The 20288-nt window shown below is 39.7% G+C and overlaps 1 protein-coding gene across 15 annotated transcripts in view; it reads left to right on the plus strand.

Moving 5' to 3' along the window:
• Positions 1 to 3687: 3687 nt before the first annotated feature.
• Positions 3688 to 20288, plus strand: part of PPP4R1 (protein phosphatase 4 regulatory subunit 1) — a 54066-nt gene continuing 37465 nt past the window's right edge. For 2 of the 15 annotated variants that reach the window (XM_078391523.1, XM_078391528.1), the window contains exons 1-4: positions 3688 to 3777; positions 5375 to 5419; positions 17817 to 17952; positions 19154 to 19260. In XM_078391523.1, the coding sequence (XP_078247649.1) occupies positions 17894 to 17952; positions 19154 to 19260 (166 nt within the window). In that variant the 5' untranslated portion in view covers positions 3688 to 3777; positions 5375 to 5419; positions 17817 to 17893. Of the gene's footprint in view, positions 3778 to 3973; positions 4190 to 4663; positions 4802 to 4947; positions 5098 to 5374; positions 5604 to 5639; positions 5796 to 17816; positions 17953 to 19153; positions 19261 to 20288 lie in introns of those variants that run through there. The other 13 variants (XM_078391521.1, XM_078391522.1, XM_078391529.1 and 10 more) reach the window with 12 other exon arrangements.

Consider the following 20288-nt stretch of genomic DNA (forward strand, 5'->3'; position numbering starts at 1 on the left):
GTGACAGAAAAGGACAAAAAAGTTCTAGTAGAAGAAGGAGACACAGGTTTTTATGGTTGATACAGGTCTGAAGAACATCAGGTACCGTTTCCCCAAAAATAAGACCTAACCTGAAAATAAGCCCTAATATGATTTTTCAGGATGCTTGTAATGTAAGCCCTACCCCCAAAATAAGCCCGTTAAGTGAAACCCCACCCTCCACCATTGTGCAGCATTGTGCAGCAACCAGAAGATGACATGACTGTATTTGAATAAATGTAGATTGTTGTACATGAAAAAAAATCAAATATCCCTTGAAAATAAGCCCTAATGGGGTTTTTTGGAGCAAAAATTAATATAAGACCCTGTCTTATTTTCGGGGAAACACGGTAGCTGAGCAGCAGTACCTTTCAGGACTAATTTCAACAGGTAAAGGACAGATGCCAAAAGCAGCATCCCATGACAAATTGAAGTAATTAGTGATAATGGAATAAGTATGAAAAGGAAATCCTAGGTAAGACCACTGCACACATATAATGCAATACACCAAAGTTGTTTTAAGAATACCTCTCAAAATTTAATGTATGAATATCACAAATTTGTCCATCATACTGATGTGCTTATTGGGGAATCATGACTGGCTGCAACCATCAGAATGTACACCCGGAGGTAAATCAAGATATGTCTCTACATAATACAGTAAATGTTTTCTGTAACCACGGTGTCAGTAGGACTAATCAGGAAGATCCAGGAATCGCACCATCTAATGTAGGAAAAAAAATGACTTTCTTTTTGGTACACAAGGAAAAGCTCATTGTCATGGTAGGATTATGACATCTCCAGAACAAGAGATAAATAGCAGCCAATCATGTATCTCTGTACTTCTACTTGCTACTTTATTTAACCTTCAAGAAAACTGAGCTATGAGAGGTAGGTATGTCACTCACCATTCTTTCTGTATTACTTTAAAAGAAACATCCTCTTCTAAAGTCAGAATTTTTCTTCTTCTTTCCTCTCTTGCCCACTTCAAATATATAGTATATTGTAGGTCAAATGGCTGATGTGCCATGTGTGAACTATAAAACCTTTTAAAATATGAACTTAAAAAAAACCACACACACACGAGACTATAGTCTGAATTCTGATAATAATTATACCTCACTGGACAAGCATGCTGAACTGTAGTTAACTATCCCCAATATATTTTCAAAATCATCCCAGGTAGTTATTTCTATTAAAATTATCTGAATTTTAATGAAAATGTAACCATACTTAACTGAAGACTATAATGCACACTTTTTTATTTTAAAAAAATTTTAGTTATTGAAATTGGACATTCTTCACACTGATAATTTATTGGCGGGGTCCATTTATTGTTGCAACTTTTATAATTTAGGAATGGAACCTGTACAAATGAATCAACAAATAAATATGCAAAGTCCAAACTTTGCACTACACATGGGCTTTTGTTTTGCTGTTGTTTGCTAATCTCAAGCAATGATACAGAAAGGGAAGTTATCCACTACTCCACACCTACCTACCAGTAATTTCTCAATTTATTTGTACACAGATATGTAATGGTTTCAGTCTTAGCAATTTGCATTACAAATATGCTAATACAGGTAGAAGCTGTAGGCTACTTCATAGTCTTGACCTGACTTGCTGTTGAGAAAATGGAAAATAGTCAAACAATGCTTGGAATAGCTGTGTCTTGTTTCAAGCTGGCAGCCACTGATGTTAATGGCAGTTCTTACATTACCCCCCCCTTCCAACCTCTCCAGTATAGCTACTGCAGACCACCTGCTATCTCAACCAGCTCTGCAAATGGCCTAGGGTAGGTTCATAACATTTAAAAAAATCCAACTGCATGATAAGCGTTGACCACTGAAATCACTGTTGGCGAGGCTCTACTGATATAAGCTGAGAACAGTTGTGGTTCTTTTTCTGAGGACCTTTAATGTCTACAATCCAGCTTCTAATATCTGGTCTTTACAAAAATTGAGAGGAAGATTGATAACTTATGTGCCTAAAATGTTGGTGCTTTTGCCCTTGACTTGTCCTGACAAATACGTAAAAGGAGATGGAGGAGGAATAATGAATGCTGTGGTTGTTGTGGTTTTTTTGGGCTCTTTGGCCATGTTCTGAAGGTTGTTCTTCCTAACGTTTCACCAGTCTCTGTGGCCTTGCAGTTGTGGCCAGGTATATATTGGAACCACAAAATGCAGCATCCACACCAGAATCAGAAAACATGAAATACACTGCATACTAAAACAACTGGAAAAATTGGCAGTAGCTGAACATGTCCTAAAACAAGCTGGACATTAAATTCTATTTCAAAACACAGAAGTACTGGACAACACCAGCAATCATTATGTTAGACTGCACAGGGAAGCCATTGAAATCCACAAACACCAGCAGAGCTTCAACAAAAAAGACAGCTTAAAATTCAAGAAAGCCTGGCTCCCAGCACTGAAAAATACAGTACAGCCTGCAAAAGGTTAACGAATTCTACCCAGCTACAAGGACTGATGATCACTGCACACAAAAGACCAGCTAATGACACCCATCAATCACAGTGACAAATAATCTTTCTCCCTTATCACAACAAGACAACCACCACCACAACAACAAAACATTGTTCACAACAATCACCCATCTCCTAAAAAGGACAAAAAGCTGATCCCACAGCTATAAATACTCAACTATCCAAACAAATTGCAGCAGAGCACAAAGTTCTGACTCCTGTCCTCTGAAGATGCCAGCCACAGAGACTGGTGAAACGATAGGAAGAACAACCTTCAGAACACGGCCAAAGAGCCTGAAAAACCCACAACAACCGTCAGATCCCGGCCGTGAAAGCCTTTGAGAATACAAAGAATGCTGTCCTTTAGTACAGTACTAGCATCATATTCCACCTATAAGCAGAAGTTTTCACTAATATCTATGTGGATTTCCTATGCCATAAGGTATGCAACTGTAAATCCAAAAGTGAGTAGCGAGAGACGAATCAATTTATTTGCTTAGCGTATTCATTCATATATTTAAAGATGAGTAATATATACAGAGCTCTAATAGATAATGCACAATAACTGCTTAAAAGATTTGAAGTTATGTCAGTACAGTAATTACAATCATAGGCCTGTAAAACAGGAATAATGGGCTATTTCTGTATTTCAAATCTAAGGGTGTGGCAATGACAGAATACTGGCTCGCCTACAGTAGAATCCTGTCCATGTTTGCTAGCAAGTAGTTCTACATTCAGTGACCCTTAATTACAAATAAGTCAACATTTGAATAGAATTGCCCTCTTCATGAGTTAATAGCCAATATAAAATCTGAACACTTTTTACTAACTTATACAGACTAGTTCTGATTTAAAATCACCTGATAGAAAAATAGGTGCTAATAGTATGAGATTCTCCTGAAATGGGGGTGTAAAAATGTATGTCAGCTCTAGAACTCCTCAGTGTTCACCTCATTATTAAATAGATTTGAAGTTTGGGTTGTTGAAAATTATGTGCACGTGCTTTGCTACTTAGAAGATCAAAATTTATTATCGGACTGTTATTTTGTATACAACCTTTAAATTATTATGAACAAGATACACACAAACCAGAGTTACTTGTCCACAAATACCGTCTTCCTCCTGCACTGACAACAACTCTGGAATTATCAACCCCAGAAGGCGGTTCTTTATAGAATGACGTCACAATGATCTGCTCTACTTACTGTTGTGTGTCGGACCTCAAAGCTCCATTTGGCATCCTATAAACCAGTGTTTCAGATACAGTTCAAATAGTAAGTTCAGTTTTGCAGACTCCGGAATGTGTTTTTTTTTGGCTGGGTTTAAAGCAGAACAGTGTAAGAAGGTAGCAAAAAGTGCTGAAAGTCAGCAGCTCTAAGAGGAAGGATGAAAGGAAGTCACAGAAAGATGAAGCAGCGACAATCCGGACACTGCTAAACAAAGGGAGGGTGGGCAAAGAAAGTGTCAGATGGCGATGGGAGGGAAGGACGCAGTAAAAAGAGAAGTGACAACCAGAGCCAAGTAACAGGAAAACAAACAGTAGGGAAAATCAGAGCCAGATTTGGATCTGGGGGAAAAAGATAAAACGCCGAAGCCAAGTGCATGACTCTAAAGCGAAGTGCGGCGAAAGAGCTACAAGTTATAGCTGTGGGACTTGGGCCCTCTGCGGGCCGCCGCGGGAGCGAGGTAGGCGCGCGGGCGCGCCCGTGTGTGTCCGTACACGGACGCAGGCAACTGAACGTGGGAAGGGATACGGGACGGGGGGGGGGGGAAGACAATGCAGGGTCAGGATCACGAAACCGCTCCCCTCAGGAAGCTGCGAAACGCAAGGGCAGGGCCCGCAGAAAGACTCGTGTTTTTCGAAGTGCCTCCAGTCGCGCCGTCTGCCTCAACCGGCTCGGCCCACGTCGGGCCGCTCCTCTCAAGCTGCGCCCGACGGAGGCGGCCTCTGAGCGTGGAGCGAGTCGGGCCGAGGAAGAAGGCAAAAGCGCGGCCGCGGCTGGGCTTGCCCGTGTGTCAGGCTCGCCCTCTTTTCCCTCCCTGGCGGAGGCGGGGGAAGCCGTTGGTGTGTCCGGCGGAGACCCCTCCCTCTCTGGCTCTTTTTTTTTCCTGTGTGTGACACTACTCTCCCGGCGACGTCCGGAAACGCCGCCTGGGCCCAAAGGCCTCACCCCGCCGCCGCCGCCGCTCTCCGAAACCGGGTCCCCTTTCCATCCTGAGCCCTCGCCTCCTGCTGCCCTGGCGGGATCAATGTAGACCCCTGGAATCGGGCGGGGAGGTTTTGCAGAAACATGGCGGGTAGGTAGCGCCTCCCTTCCACCCCCGTCCCAACGCGAGAGAAGCACCTCCGAGCAATTCCCCCCCTTCCAACCAAGCAGCAACAGCCACAACAAAAAATAATAATAAGGACCGCTTTTTGCCGAGCCCGGCTCCTCCTCAGTAACTCCTGTACAGTCGGGGGAGAGCACCGGAGGAGGGGAGGTTCTCCCACTGTGTGGAGGCGCGCCTGCACCCGTGTGGGGTGGAAACTGGTGAAGGTTGGGAGGGGGAATCTTTCTCTCGAGCTGCTGGCGGCCCCCCCCCCGCCATTAATAGTATGCGTGTGGCTGGTATTTCTATGTGCATGTGTGGTAGGAAGGGCTTGTGGGATTTGTTGCCAGACGTTCTTCCTCGCCCCTGTGAACGTGAGAAAGGGGCGAGCGTGTGGCCGTCTGTTACCGAGTTGAAAGCGGTGCAAAGCCGTGAGACGCTCCGGCGATTTCTTCAGACGGGGAAAGGGGAAATCCTTCTACTAGAGTTCCTATTTTAGTTTCGTTTTTTTAAATATATGTATATATATTTACAGTATATACTTTTAATCTCCCCGCCTAGATCTGTCGCTACTCCAGGAGGACCTGCAAGAGGAGATAGACGGATGTGAGTAGACCCCCCCCTCCACCCCAGCTTTCCTCTTCCTTCATCCCCCACAATAATTACGGATGCGCCCTTCCCACGTACGGCATGGGAATGGGGCGGGCTTATCTTACTCGGACCCGGAAACTCGGGGTATCCTGGGGCTTGAATGAAATGGGAAGAGGGAGACCGTCGCCTTTTAATGCAGGTTTGTTCGTTTTATAAAGTACGGCCGGGGAAGGATGGGCAGGGGCGGGGGAGCGAGCGAGTTGGCAGGCGTTTGGTTTTGCTTCCGTGAATCAATGGTTTGAAATAGTGGAGGAGGCCCACGTTGCATTGTGGGAGGAAGTAGCCATGCTTAGCTGCCCTTGCTGGTTTCTCCACGTACAGGCACTGATGTGTATGGCTTGCGAAGTTCATTGTTTTTGTGTGCACCTCTATGGGGGGAGGTGGGGCGGGAGGTTAGTCTTTCTTGCTTTCACGGAGGCCGTGTAGAAAAAAAAACGGGGAAAGTCATGAATGGAATGGGTTGGTTCTACTAATAGCATGGCTGATTGCTGTTGTAATGAATGAGATTTAGGTCAGGTTGTGCCTGAAGCTTAGCAACGGTGTCTTAGTACGAGAGACAGATAGTTGAGTATTGTCACCTAGGAATTATTTATTTTCCATTTCATGTGAAAGTTTTGGGGTTTTTTGTTAGTTGGATATGTATCTGGTTTGCCATTCAGTGGGACTGTATTAGTTTTTGAACAAGGATGAAATTAGGTTGAATGGCTTTCTCTAAAGACTTGGTAAAATGTTGCAGTTTAAGAGTGTTCTACTGGCTTTGAAGATGAATGGTATTTCCTTGTGCTATCTTAGGGATAAGAAAGATTCAGCAGGAGAGGAATGGGAGTTTCTTACACCTCTGTATAACCTCAAAATCTTCAACAGGGAAATGGAAAGTAGAGGTTGCCTAGAGAGGAGGAACTGCCACTGAGGAAAGCTGAATTCTGTCTGAATTATTTGTTGTTGTTTCTATATTAGATAAAAATGTAGATAGATGTTTCTTTCTTTAAACAGATTCAATAATGTGTCTGTACAGTAGTTCTGTAGTCTTCCCAAGCGTGAGGACTTTGATTTTGACCTTGGTGTCTTGTGTGTGTGTGTGTGTGTGTGTGTGTGTGCATGCAGCTGGTCAGAAAATCTGTCTCTTTTTTGAGACTTCAGAGAGCTGCTGTCAGTTTGACTGAGTAACACTGAATTGTGTAGGAGACAGGCTTACCTAGAAATACTAGTCCACATTTGTTTCAGAATATAATGGTTTGAAGGCCATCTCTACAAATTTATCGTATCTTGCTAGAATTTGGTGTGCATGTGTGATTTTATAATGAATTAAAATAGAAAATGCAGTGATATTCTGTACTGCTATCTGTTATTGTGTAGAAAACAAGAGCAAAATATAGCCAAATACTCAGAAGATATATGAATTAAAAATATATGTCTCAGTAGTAGGAATGTAAGATCACTGGATAGTATATTATCTTCTCTTAACAGCCTTCCCCAACCAGTTTATTCCAGATGTTTTGAAGTACAGTTCCCATCATCTGTGATCATTGGCATAGTTGGGGTTGATGGAAGCTGTGGTGCAAAACATCTGACATCTGATTGTGGAAGTCGGCTTTATACTGTTGGTTCCTGTATCCTCTCCCTTATTCCTTAGGGTCACTTCACATCTGAGGGGAATCAGATTTAGTAAATTGGAACTCCCATCACTGGTAAATGATATTGTTGGTGGGCATGCTTAATGATGGTGGAAGTTGCAGTGCAACACAGATAGAGGGCTGTCTTGTGGGCATATGATTCATATGTATGAATTTTGGTAGTGGTTGATCAATACTGCTTTGTGAAGAAGAATTTTATCTTACAAAGCCTTACAATGTTTCAAATAAATGAAGATGTAGAGGAAAACAAAGTTATTTGATGATAGTAAGCCGACTTGTACCATTCATCACTGTACAGCTGTATACAAATTAATATTCATTAAGTTGTGTTCCTCTTCCTTTTATTACACATAAAAAGTTGGACTTGTCACAGGAATTCTCATCTACTTACTTTCATGATGGTTGCTGTTATAATAGGAAAGCTTTATCAAAGAGGAGCACCTCTGAATGAGCAATTACAGTTTTTGAGTTCTATATTAGCATACTTCCTGTAAGTGTCCACTTTGTGCCAAAGTTCTTCCAATGAGAACACTTCACTTCTTGTTCTTGCATGTTTCATCCTGAACTTTATGCACTGTGTGTTTTTGAAGTAATGCAGCTGTCTTGGCCCTTCATAGAGGGAAATGGATCATCAAAAGACCTGTTCTGTATTCATGGTTTTAGAGATAGAATTGGAGCCTTAAGCTGGCCATAACTAAGACAACATGTTGACAAAGACTGAAAATTGAATGACATGGAATAAATGAATCTGTTAAGGAGAGAATGCTTACTATGTGTGCTTTTATTTTAGTTTTTTATATTTTTTATGGTCCAAACTCTATGCACAATAATTATGATCCAGATTGTTTTTATCAAGATTTTGTATTTATCAAAGGCCTTTAGTTATTGTATTTACCTCATTGTGCATTTTACAGTTATTTTCTTACACATTTTACTTCTTTTTTACCGTCAGGGGCTTGCAAGTAGTAGACAATGAATTTTCTAGATTAATAAAATTAGGTCTGTGACTGAACTTCAGGAGGAATACAGCATCCTAACTCTGTAGTTAAAGTTTTGGTCTTTGTAGGTCTTTGGAGCTGCTTGCATCATTTCTTATAATAAAATTTCAAGTTGTTTAGTAGAGTTTTCTTTAATTGGTGAAGTCTCTTGTTTCAGCAATTGTTGCGTATATGCATGGATTAGAAGTTAACCACTTTACACAGTCAAATGGGACAAGGAAGAATTTAGTCTTCACTTCTTTGGTAACTAAAATAGATAAAATAAATTTTCTCCATAAATAGGTTCCCAGCAATTTTGCTTTTATATGTAACCTGTGTTTGAGTTTGACACTCAACCTTTTTTTTTCCAGCTTGAAGGCTTATTTTCAAAGCCTCTATTCTTTCCCGAGAGGGATGACTTAAAAAGCTGATTTTAAGCTGATACAGCAGGGATGGGGAAAGTAACACCCCCCCAAAAAAATTTTGGACTGCAGTTCACAACATTCTTCATCACTTACTATGCTGGCCAGCATTTAGGGAACCAATAATTTCTGAGGACTCCAGTTTGCCCACTCCAGTATAGAGCACAAGGAAGCTAAGGGTACACAATAATATGCTTCTTAGTATTCTAAAAATGTTGTCACTTACCATGACCACTTTCAGAAGCAGCAGCTAAGAAAGTGCAAGAGAAATTTGTTATACTTTGAAAAGTATCTGAGCAGTTATAAACAGTACTTCAGTTTAAAGTGCATCCATTCTGTTGAGATAGGTCCATATATTTCATCTGCCCAAAATAAACCACTGTAGAAAGCAACTGATGATTGCCAGCATGTCACAGTGAGCAACAGCTCTGTTTCTATTATGTAGAATTGATTCGAAGTTTAGGCATGCAGCAGGTTCACTACACATGACAGGCATGCATATACAGTGGTGCCTCGCATAGCAACGGTAATCGGTGCAGCAAAAATCGCTGCAAAGCGATTTCGTCACTATGCGATTTTAAAAAGCCCATAGGAATGCATTGAAACCCCTTCAATGCGTTCCTATGGGCTTGAGATTCACCTTTAAACGAAAATCCTCCATAGGGCGGCCATTTTCGCTGTCTGGTAAGCGAGGAATCCGTCCCAAAAAACAGCGGCCGGCCATTTTTTTAACCCGGCGGCCGTTTTGGAACCGCCGATCAGCTGTTAAAAAAACCATTGCTTTGCGATGATGGGTAAGCAAAACCGATCATTGCAAAGCAATTTTTCCCCATAGGGAACATCGCAAAGCGATCACTTTTGCGATTGCAAAATCTTCATCGCTATGCAATTTCGTTGTTAAACAGGGTGCTCGTTTGTCTGGGTGAGCATGGGCATGTAGTTTGTGTAAATCTCACAGTTACACATAGGCTTCGGTTAAGCAAGTGTGAAATGTTGGGAAAGGGAGCAGCCTTTATTAGATATTTAGCAGAACAACGAAGGCATGTTATGCGGTTAATAATTAATCATCACCATCATATGCTATCAAGTCAATTCTTACTTATGGTGACCCGTTTTACTGAAGAGTGCAAAACTGTTGTTGCAAAATATAATGGTATTTTTTCATATTTAATGATAATGCACAGAACTACAGAAAGTGCCTTTTGTGGACAGTAGTGTATGTGCACAATCTCAATTTTAGTTTCTTAGGCAATAATTGGTGGATTTGTTGGAATTCATTACATTTATCTATTCTGTGGCTCCAACCCGAAATTTATATTTTGTTGAACTGTGTTCTATATTTACAGTGCAGTTCTGAAACCTTCATTACAATTCACGTCAGAGCAAGGTCTTATATTTACATTTGGATCTTGATGTTCTGAAAACAATTATTAACAGATAGATGAATTGCAGAAATTCCATCTGCTAGAGATGTTGCTTGTGCATCTTAGTAAAACATGTTATTCATTTGGAAAATCCAATTCTGATAAGTATCATTTTTCTCCCATAGTGCGAAATTACAAAAAGAATACATGCTCAAAATTATGTATTTGAGAGCTGAAAATGAAAATGGATAGATTTTAATGACAGCTTTCTAAAAATGAACGGTAATCTGTCCCAGCAGTGGCACATGGGGCAGCAGTTAAAAAAATCTAATGTCAGCAGAAGTGACAGAAATCTAATTTAAAGAAAAGTGAAATTATAAAACTATAAACTAAAAAAGAAAAGAAAAGAAACCTCTTCCAAAGCCCACTCATAACCCTTTGGATTTATAGTCTCTGTACAGGGTCATTCATCTTTAAAGGCGAGAAGAATGTACGCTGAACTAATGTAATTGTTTTGCTTCAGTTTCCTGTATGTATTTATTTCATGCATGCTCTTACATGATAATATTCAAATATTAACAATTTAACCTATCCCTTGAGTTGCTATTTGAACTTAGAAATTATTACATAACTGGAGACTTTATGTGATAATCCATCCCTGTTTTGTTTTGTGTTTTAATTGTCAAACCTTTTTCCGAAAAAGTTTTCTTGTTAAGTAGTTGGCTACCCCACAACCAAGAAATTGGGGGAAAAAATCTAAAATCTAATGGAAAACTGTGGTCCGTATTCGTGAAGTATGCTAGTTGTGTACTGTCAAGACTCTGTGCCTACTACAGCTAAGTGTTAAGAGCTTTCATCAGATGAGCTACTTCAGATTTAAATGAATAGGTACATTGCACCTTGGAGGACTTCAGATTTTAGAGTAAGCTACCAAAAAAGTGTCTAAGCTTGGGACAATTCCATTGATAGTGTCAGAGGTAGAACTCCCAGCTTGGTTTTGCAGCCCACTTTTTGAAACTGGCATAAACATCTGACCATGACTCTTTGGAACACTTGCATTTTTCTGCACCACCCTCAGAAAAATCATGCCCTGCCTAATGAAGACCCTTGGGGCTGAACAGTAGCATTTGTTCATAATTTTTGGTGGTCTAATAGAGCCATCACCTTCTCTTGCCTTTGGAGGATGTTTTTCGAATCTGTTTCTTAAACTGGTGCACTAGTTCCTCACACCATGTTTGTAATATTGCTCTGATTGCTGCAGGACGCAAAACATTCCAAGTAGCATTTTAACAGAGTTGTATGTTATATTGTTAGCACTATTGGAAATTAATTGGCTTTTAAAATGTTAACTTGTTATAGTAATAGCCTTGTGTTCTCCAGAAGTAGTTAGAAATTTTCTTTAAAAAATAACTCAATTTCCACTTCTGAACACTTAACAACAGATACTGGACAGAATTCTATTGTTTCATTTTCATAAGGTTTGTATAACTTGCCTAAATGAGAAGATGTAAGAGCATGTGTCAGTATTGTGCTTGGTCATGTGCCTGTTGAATAGCTAAGATGTGCCAATTGACAATTAGCTGCAGTTTGCCACCGCAATTTATGTGTGTGTTACACAAATGCCAATAAGATTTTGACCATTTTTAGTTACTTTTTTTAAAAAAATCTGAGCACTGTGTACTACAGATTTGTAGTTAAAAATGCACTAAACTTATCTAAGGCAACATTAGAAATAGTGAGTGAATTATTGAATGAATATCGTTGTTCACTCATTATTGAGAATTACTGAGTGAACTACGATGTCTATGAAGATAGACATTGTAGCAAGGAAATATAGTAGTAATACAGAAGAAATCTGCTCCTTTGAAGTCTGCTGCAGGCATGATCATCCAGGACCGAGCACAGCAGATGAAATGTTGGGTGCAGCACTACTCAGAGCTATATTCCAGAGCGAATGTAGTAACCAAAGAGGCATTAAATACCATCGAGTGCCTGCCTGTCTTGGCAGAGTTGGACAGCGAACTAACTTTAGCAGAAATAAAAGTGGCCTTGGATTCCCTCACCTCCGGCAAGGCACCTGGCAAGGATAACATCCCTGCTGAAGTGTTGTAAAGAGATCATCACCACTGAGCTGTATGAAATCTTTTGTCTTTGCTGGAGAAAAGGTGGAGTGCCACAGGACATGAAGGATGCAAACATAAGTACTGTGGCATCTCTTCAGCATTGTAGGGAAGCTGCTTGCCCGTGTTGTGCTGAATAGACTCCAGGTGTTTGCAGACAGAGTCTATCCAGAATCACAGTGTGCATTTCGAGCTAGTAGATCCACCACTGACATGGCATTTTCCCTCAAACAGTTGCAGGAGAAATGTAGGGAACAACAACAGCCACTCTTTGTGGCCTTAATAGATCTTACAAAGGCCTTTGATTTGGTTAGCAGGGATGGCCTTTTTAAAATACTTCTCAAGATTGGATGTCCACCTCGGCTCCTTAACATCATCAGGTCCTTTCATGAGGAAATAAGGACACTGTAGTTTTTGATGGCTCAACATCAGATTTCTTTGACATCCAGAGCGGAGTGAAACAGGGCTGTGTCCTCGCACCGACCCTGTTTGGGATCTTCTTTGCTGAAGCACGCCTTTGGAACTGTAACAGAAGGTGTCTATCTCTGGACTAGATCAGATGGAAAGCTCTTTAATCTCTCTAGATTGAGTGCATGTGGGACTTCCTCTTCTCCGATGATGCAGCTGTTGTTGCCCATTCCAACAACTCATGAATCGTTTTAGCAAGACCTGCCAAGACTTTGGACTAACAATCAGCCTGAGGAAAACACAAGTCATGGGCCAGGGCGTGGACTCACCTCCCTCTGTTACCATCTCCACACAAGAATTGGAGGTTGTTCATGACTTTGTGTACCTTGGCTCAATGATCTCTGACACTCTGTCCCTAGATGTCGAGCTGGATAAATGCATTGGCAAAGCAGCTGCCATGTTCTCTAAACTCACAGAGTATGGCTTAATAAGAAGCTGACGGCATATACCAAGATCCAGGACTATAGAGCCAGTGTCCTGAGTACACTCCTGTACTGCAGTGAGTCCTGGACCCTTTGTGCACGGCAGGAGAGGAAGCTGAACATGTTCCATATGCATTGTCTCCAACACATTTTTTGGAATCGCCTGACAGGACAAAGTCCTAGAACGAGCTGGAATTTTTAGCATGTATACATTACTGAAACAGTGGTGTCTATGTTGGTTCTGGCATGTCGTGAGAATGGCTGATGGTTGGATTCCAAAAGATGTCCTGTATGGAGAATTAGTGCAGGGAAATCGCCCCAGAGGGAGACCACAGCTGCGATACAACAATATCTGCAAGTGGGATCTGAAGGCCTTAGGAATGGACCTCAACAGATGGGAAACTTTGACATCTGAACACTCAGCCTGGAGGCAGGCAGTGCATCATAGCCTCTCCCATTTTGAAGAGTCACTTGTCCAACAGGCTGAGGCAAAGAGGCAATCCTGAAACCAGCCAAACCAAGGAGCTGGACAGGGGACAGATTGTATTTGTCTTGAGTGTGGAAGGGATTGTCACTCTCGAACTGGCCTCCTCAGCCACACTAGTTGCTGTTCCAAGTCCTCTATTCCGAGCACGTTACCATAGTCTCTTGAGACTGAAGAATGCCTAATCTAATCTAAATAGATGATTGGTAAGCAAAACAGGGAACCAATCATCGCAAAGCAAAAAAAACCCATTTAAAACATCGCAATGCGATCGCTTTTGCGATCGCAAAATCTTCATCGCTATGTGGTTTCGTTGCTAAATGGAGCACCCGTTAAGTGAGGCACCACTGTAATGGGTTAACATGTATCTTTTCGCTAGAAGCATGAATTAACTAGTATTTTGTGAATGCTTGTAGCAGTTGGCTCTTGGGAAGAGACTTGGGAGCCTTAGTAATGTATGATAATACCAGAAAGCCCTAATCATGCATCAGGTACCCCATTATGATGTACGTACCATAAGTTAGTAACAGGAAGTCAGTGAGCATCTACAGTGTAAAGCTAGAGTGTAAAATAAGAAAGAGATCAGGAAGAGACAACTGAAATTTTCTTCTATCTGAAAAGAGGTCAGATAGGGAAATGGTTGATTTCCTCTTCTTGTTGTAGACACAAAAAGGACACAACAATGGAAGGTGCTTTTTCTGACTGCGTACAAGCACTGCTGCTGTAAGAAGACAGTGCTAGAGAGTGCTTGCTAGCTTGGATTCTCCAATCAAGGCAGAATGGTGAACTGAGACAATACAGTTAGAATGGCAGAAGTAGATCCTATTGATGGCAGCTCACCAGAGGAATCAGGATCATCTACTTTTTTGGAGCTAGTTGGTACTTGCATGTTTTTGATATCTTGCTGAATTTTTGTTAGTGCTTAAATACATGTCCAAGTGATATTAATCAAGCTTAGCAGGATTGCTGCTGAAATAGATAATGTTACAGAAATCTGCAATATTTAAAAACACCTGTGTGTTTATTTCTGTTATTGTATATCCTGAAGCATCGTAGCAAATGGAGTTGAAAATAAACTCAGAAGTCACAGACTAGTCCATTTCTTTTTAACTGCACCCTGTAATGTGGTGGTGGTAGTGCTCGATTGTGCCTGTAAGCTGTATATATTGAAATAATTTGGGTGTGTGCTCAGGATTTTTCCTAGAACACTTTCTAGTATTCGCCCTGCTTTGTTCATCAGATGCTAGTACATTGCAGAAAAGCCAGCTGTTGGCTTCTGCTAAGGAAATCTCTGTGCCGAGTACGTGGTCTGTCTTCTGTATGGCTTCAAGACTGTCCCTGCTGTGAACAAATTATTGAGAAACACTCAGTGTGTACAGAAAAGATTAAGATGTCAAATTTTAGATGTTCAATATTGTTTAAGAATAGCCAGGAAAAGTAGGGAGCTCAGTGCTTCTCTGTGTTTCCGGGGTAGCAAGTTCTCTGGAAAAGCGCCATAATTCAGTGGTATAGCCCATCATTTGCATGCAGAAAGGCAGGTATACCAGATAGGTATAAGCAACATGCCTGTTTTATGATGTATTAAGATGTAACCCTTCACCACCTTGCCTGGAAGTAAGCCTTACTGATCCTATTTGGACTTGTAAGAGAACCTGTATAGGATTGCTGCCTTAGTGTAGTCACTACCAGGTAGTAGAGAAAGAGCTTTTTGCTCTCAAAAAGTCATTTAAATTTTCTGGAAATTTTTTCTTGCCCTCAGTCAGTAAGAGATCTTAGTGAGTGAACACTGTGTCTAACCTAAGGAATGATGACATCTTAATTTTACATGGTATTTAAAATATCTGAGGAGTTTTCCAGTAACTAAGAAAAACTGAAGTAAAATAGTGCAGCTGTTGTTTCTTCCCTGCCAAAGACTGGGCATCATCATTGCTATATGCATACACTTCAGATGTGGCAGCTATAAACAATGATATTCTGCTGTGTCCAGACCAGTCTCCATCTTTTATTCCTTGCTGCTCTTCTTTTCCCATTTATTTTATTTTCAGTGGTTCACTGTAACAATCTTTACATTTTGTTTCTTGTTACATGATTAAAATATTCTACTTTCTTTTTTATGTTTGTTTTAATATTTAGGTATTTATTCATTCATTTTAATATTTTTTTGTTGCTAACCTTCTCAGGGCAAGGAATTCTAAGCATCATTCAATAAATCCACATTTCTTCTGTTCTTTTTATAGTTGCCTTTGATAAAATACATGGTTCTATGCCATCCAATAGAACCAAGAATACATAGCTCAGTACATCACACATTCTCAAAAGCTAGTTTTAAGGTTTTGCTACATAATATATTCTTCATCTTGTGGAAGCTGCTCTGGATCATCTTTATTGTGACTTCTGTTGCATGGCTTTTTGAATCATTAACATTCTTTAGGCTGCTTGTTTTAATGTGATTGTCTTAACATTCTTTTTTATCAGGGTGGATTTGATTTAAATCAAATCATTTAAATTGTGATTTAATTTACTAGTCAGTAAGCACTATATTTTAAAAATCCAATTTAAATAAAAATGAAAAATTGATTTTTTATTTAAGTTAGATTTTTTAAAAATAAAATGCTTAAGTGATTTAAATAGTGATTTAAATCAATTTGAGTTAAATGAGATCCACCCTGAGTTTTAGACTATGTTTATTGCTTAATTTACCTTTGTAGACAATCAAAATCGTCAGGTAGACATACTGTGTTGCCTACTGGTAACTTCAGCCTTGGGAATGATGCTATTAGTAAGTGCTTCTGCAAATATGTTCTTAGAGTACAAATTGAAAAGTTGTGGCAAGAGTATACATTCTTGTACTCTGTACCTCTGTGTTCTCTGTCTTCTGATTTTTATCTTTTTAGTAGTAAAGCTTGCCAATTATACAAATATTTCTTGAAGACCATTGCTTAACAATAGCTCTGTCAGTTTGCCATGTTCGTCTTTGTCAAGGACTTTGTAACAATTAGTAGTGCCAGTGTACATATCCTTGTTCATATCGGGCATCTCTTCCCACGTTCACATGGGAACATTTTTTCCCTAGTTCCAAATCCTCCTTTGAATCCAAATCTCATGTATTCTGTCCTTTCTTTGCATTTGTTTTAAATTCTGCAATGTTTAATCTTTAAAGCATAAATTAAGTGGCTTATTAAACTATCATTTGGAGTCACTGCGGGCTTTTGTGTTTTCTTTTTTCAATAATGTAATAATGGTTAATCTCAATCAAATATAATTTCATTTTGAATTTCTGTATTTCTAGTACAGTATTGGCATCTAGGGAGAGCCAGTGTGATATAGTGAAATCAATGTGCTTTGCATCATAGCATGTATGTATTGTGCTGCCATGCTTAAATCATTCTGTTTTGTATAGGTGAGAGCTTTTTCACTTCATTTGATTCCAACTGTTCTTGGATGTGGAATTATTATTGTCTGTATGTTCTCTTGATTTGTATGTGTGCATTTTTATTTTAAAGTGGCCACAATTTTTAAGAAGCATGTGTTAACAGATTGGATTTAAATCTAAAGGAAGTGAATTCGTGCCTGATTTTTCATTCTTTATTTCTTGGCACAGTGACATTACAGAATAGCAAGGGTTGGGGGATGAACTGGAAATGTGTGGACTTACTAATATAATCATAGTGTAACCTCTAGGAAGTTTATAGTTCCAAATACATATTGGAAGAGAATAAATTAGTAGAAAATGTCATTTGCAGCAATTATTTTTGCTACGTAAAATATGAGGGTAATATAAAGTAACATGTATCCTCTCTTGAATGTTTCATGGGTAAAGGAGGCAGTTAACCTATTGGTTTGAGTGAAACTGCAACTTTAAGCTTTTGATGTCAGAGGTTCACATATATATTGTCTACAAATTGTTATTATACTGCAAAGATTGTTGTTCTGGTTTTTTTTGGGGGGGGGGGCTGTTTAGATGCTTTCAAAAGCTATTAGTTAAGCAGTTAATCACCAGAAAGCTAACTGATTTAATGTATTTATAAAGCAATGTTGTATACACCCTGAAATGTCAAAATATGGAACTTGGCAAATTGGAGAACAAATGATACATAAACAAAAAAGTGAGAACAGTGTTAAAGAACAATACTGAAAATACTCTTGGAATGTATACATGTGCATGTAGGATCACATTGGTTGCTGTGGCTAATTCATTCATTCATTCATTCATTCATTGATGAGGTGCAGCAGCATATGTGCTGATGGTGCTTTTGGGAATACAACTGGCCATGTGACTGACGTGTGCCCAGCATATAAGTCTGTTTTAAAGCCAGACATACTGTAGAGGAGCCCAAGATTTTTAGAAAGCGCATTATTGTGTAGAGCTTCCTTTGTTTTTGTTGTTGTTAGCAATAGGCAACCTTCTCTTTTAAAGCATAAAAGTGTGATTATAAGGAATATTTCTGATGTCTCTGATAGTTGGTGTGGATGACTACAGCTCAGAGTCTGATGTGATTATTATACCTTCAGCCTTGGACTTTGTCTCACAAGATGAAATGTTGACACCTCTGGGAAGATTGGACAAGTACGCTGCAAGTGAGAATATTTTTAATAGGTATGATATTTACCGGTAATCCTAAAAGAATTAAAGTATATATTTTAGTAAGATGCTTTTAAAGATAATTCATTTTTGTGTGCTGGAGAAATTTTAGTCTCTTTTTCCAAGGGCATTATGTGAAATAAATCAATAATGCAGTTGTGCCTCGCTAGTCGATGACAATCCGTTCCACTGAAATCGCTGTTTAGTGAAATCATTGTCTAGCGAAAAGCATTTCCCCATTGGAATGCATTGAAACCTGTTTAATGTGTTCCAATGGGGAAGAATCGTCGTTGTCTAGTGAATATCGGCCATAGGAAAGCTGCTTTGCGAACTGCCAATCAGCTGTTTAAATTGCTGTCTTGCGAAGCTTAGGTCCCGAAAACACCTGTTTTGCGAGCACGGAGGAAGCTGTCAAAATCGTCTAGCGAAAATTGGTTTGCGAAGCAGGGACCAAACATTGTCCAGCAAAATTCCCCCATAGGAATCACTGTTTTGCGAATCACTATAGTGATTGCAAAAAGTCGATGTCTAGGGGAAAAACTGTCATGCGGGGTAACTGTCTAGCGAGGCACCACTTTCTGCTCTTCAGTTTGGTACATTCCCTCTTCCTCAAGCCATCAAGCATTATTTCAGTGTTACTTTTAGATATATGATGTTTCCACTAAAATAGTAATGCTTTCTTCTTTTCCCAGATGTAAGTATGTTTAAGGATCAATTACAGTTTGGCATACAATATTTTTAGTGGATATGTACATGTCTATAATTGTTTGTTCCAATGTTCAGTCTCTTATCTGAAACAGGAAAGTGTATATGTAGGTAACTGCTAAGTTGTTGAATTCCAAGGCAGATTTGTATCTATTTTTGTTTGTGTTCTGTATTCTTATCCCTTAGAATACAAGTTGGTATAATTCTAGTATTTTCTCCTATAATATTAATGTGAATTTCTTTTAAAAATGTATGGGAATTAGGCCCTGTCTGGTTTAGTGGATAAAATCTTGAACCAAGGAAATCTGGGTTTTGTTGCTGCATAACCATGAAGATCAGGGCAAGTCACAGTCCCCCAGCTTAATTTTATATGGTTTGTGGGAGGGCAAAGTAGGATATGTAGTATTTATTGCCTTCATTTCTTTGGAGATGGTAAAGACACAACTGCAATAAAATGATTTGGGATATATGAATTGTTTCTTGCAGTGTATGATATTCTTTCATATTCTAGGCAAATGGTGGCTCGAAGTTTATTGGACACTTTGAAGGAAGTGAGTGATGATGAAAGAGATTGTATTGCTGTATTGGAAAGAGTCTGCAGGCTAGCGGATGATTCAGGTATGTGGTATGAGTAATTTTTGTGGATTGACTCATTATGAGGAAATACTAGGATTTGTCATGGATATAGCAGAAACAGTAATAAAACTAACATGTTAGAAAAGGATTTCATATTTTTTTCCCTCTAAAACCAGCCACCAAAATTACTATTCTTTTTTTTAAAAAGACTGTTGCTTTACACTTGCTTGCTGGATCATGACTAGGGATGGGACTTCCACATTTTTTGGACTCCAGCTCCCAGAATTTGCCAATAAATTTCCCAGGCAGATTTCTAGGAGATGCAGCCAAAAACCCAGAAGCCTACAGACTGACTTGTCTCAGCTCCGTGTGTGTCTCTGTTGATATACCTAATTCTCTTTTCAAAAATAAGATCGCACCAGTGTCTAATATGGAAGTTTCATGAGAGGGGTAGTTCTTTGGGAAGTGCTTTCTATAGAGCCTAATGGGCAGTGAGACTAGCCTCTAGTGAAGCCTTATGAACCCATATTAAGCCTTTCATAAAGCACTAGGGCAATTTCCTTGATTTTCAAAAGAACATGATGCTGACAGAGGCACCCATGGTGGTTAGAAAAGCTGGTCTGTAGACTTTTGATTTTTTTTGGTTGCATCTCCCTGAATCCCACCTGGATAATTCTTGGTAAACTCTGGAAGCTACAGTAAAAAAAATCATAATATTGCTAACAGCCAATATAAAGGGAAAATAAATTGTTAAGAAAAAGATGTCAAAACAATTGGCATTTCGAAGTGGCTTTTTTTTAGCAAAGCAAGGAGAAGGCTATCATAGAGAAGCTAATGCAAGGCTATACATTAAAGGCTATTCTTTAAATATATACAGTGGTGCCTCGTATAACGAGTGCCCCGTTTAACGATGAATTCGCATACCGATGCGATCGCATACCGATGTTGCCTATGGGGAAAAATCGCTTTGCGATGTTTTCCCCATAGGCACCATTTTCCCCTAGCTGAGTGGTGGGAGCCTCCGAAGGAGTGCTCCCGCAGCTCAGCTGGGGGAAAATGCCTGCGGTGGC

The sequence above is a fragment of the Pogona vitticeps genome, chromosome 4 (assembly GCF_051106095.1).
Source record: "Pogona vitticeps strain Pit_001003342236 chromosome 4, PviZW2.1, whole genome shotgun sequence".
NCBI lineage: Eukaryota > Metazoa > Chordata > Lepidosauria > Squamata > Agamidae > Pogona > Pogona vitticeps.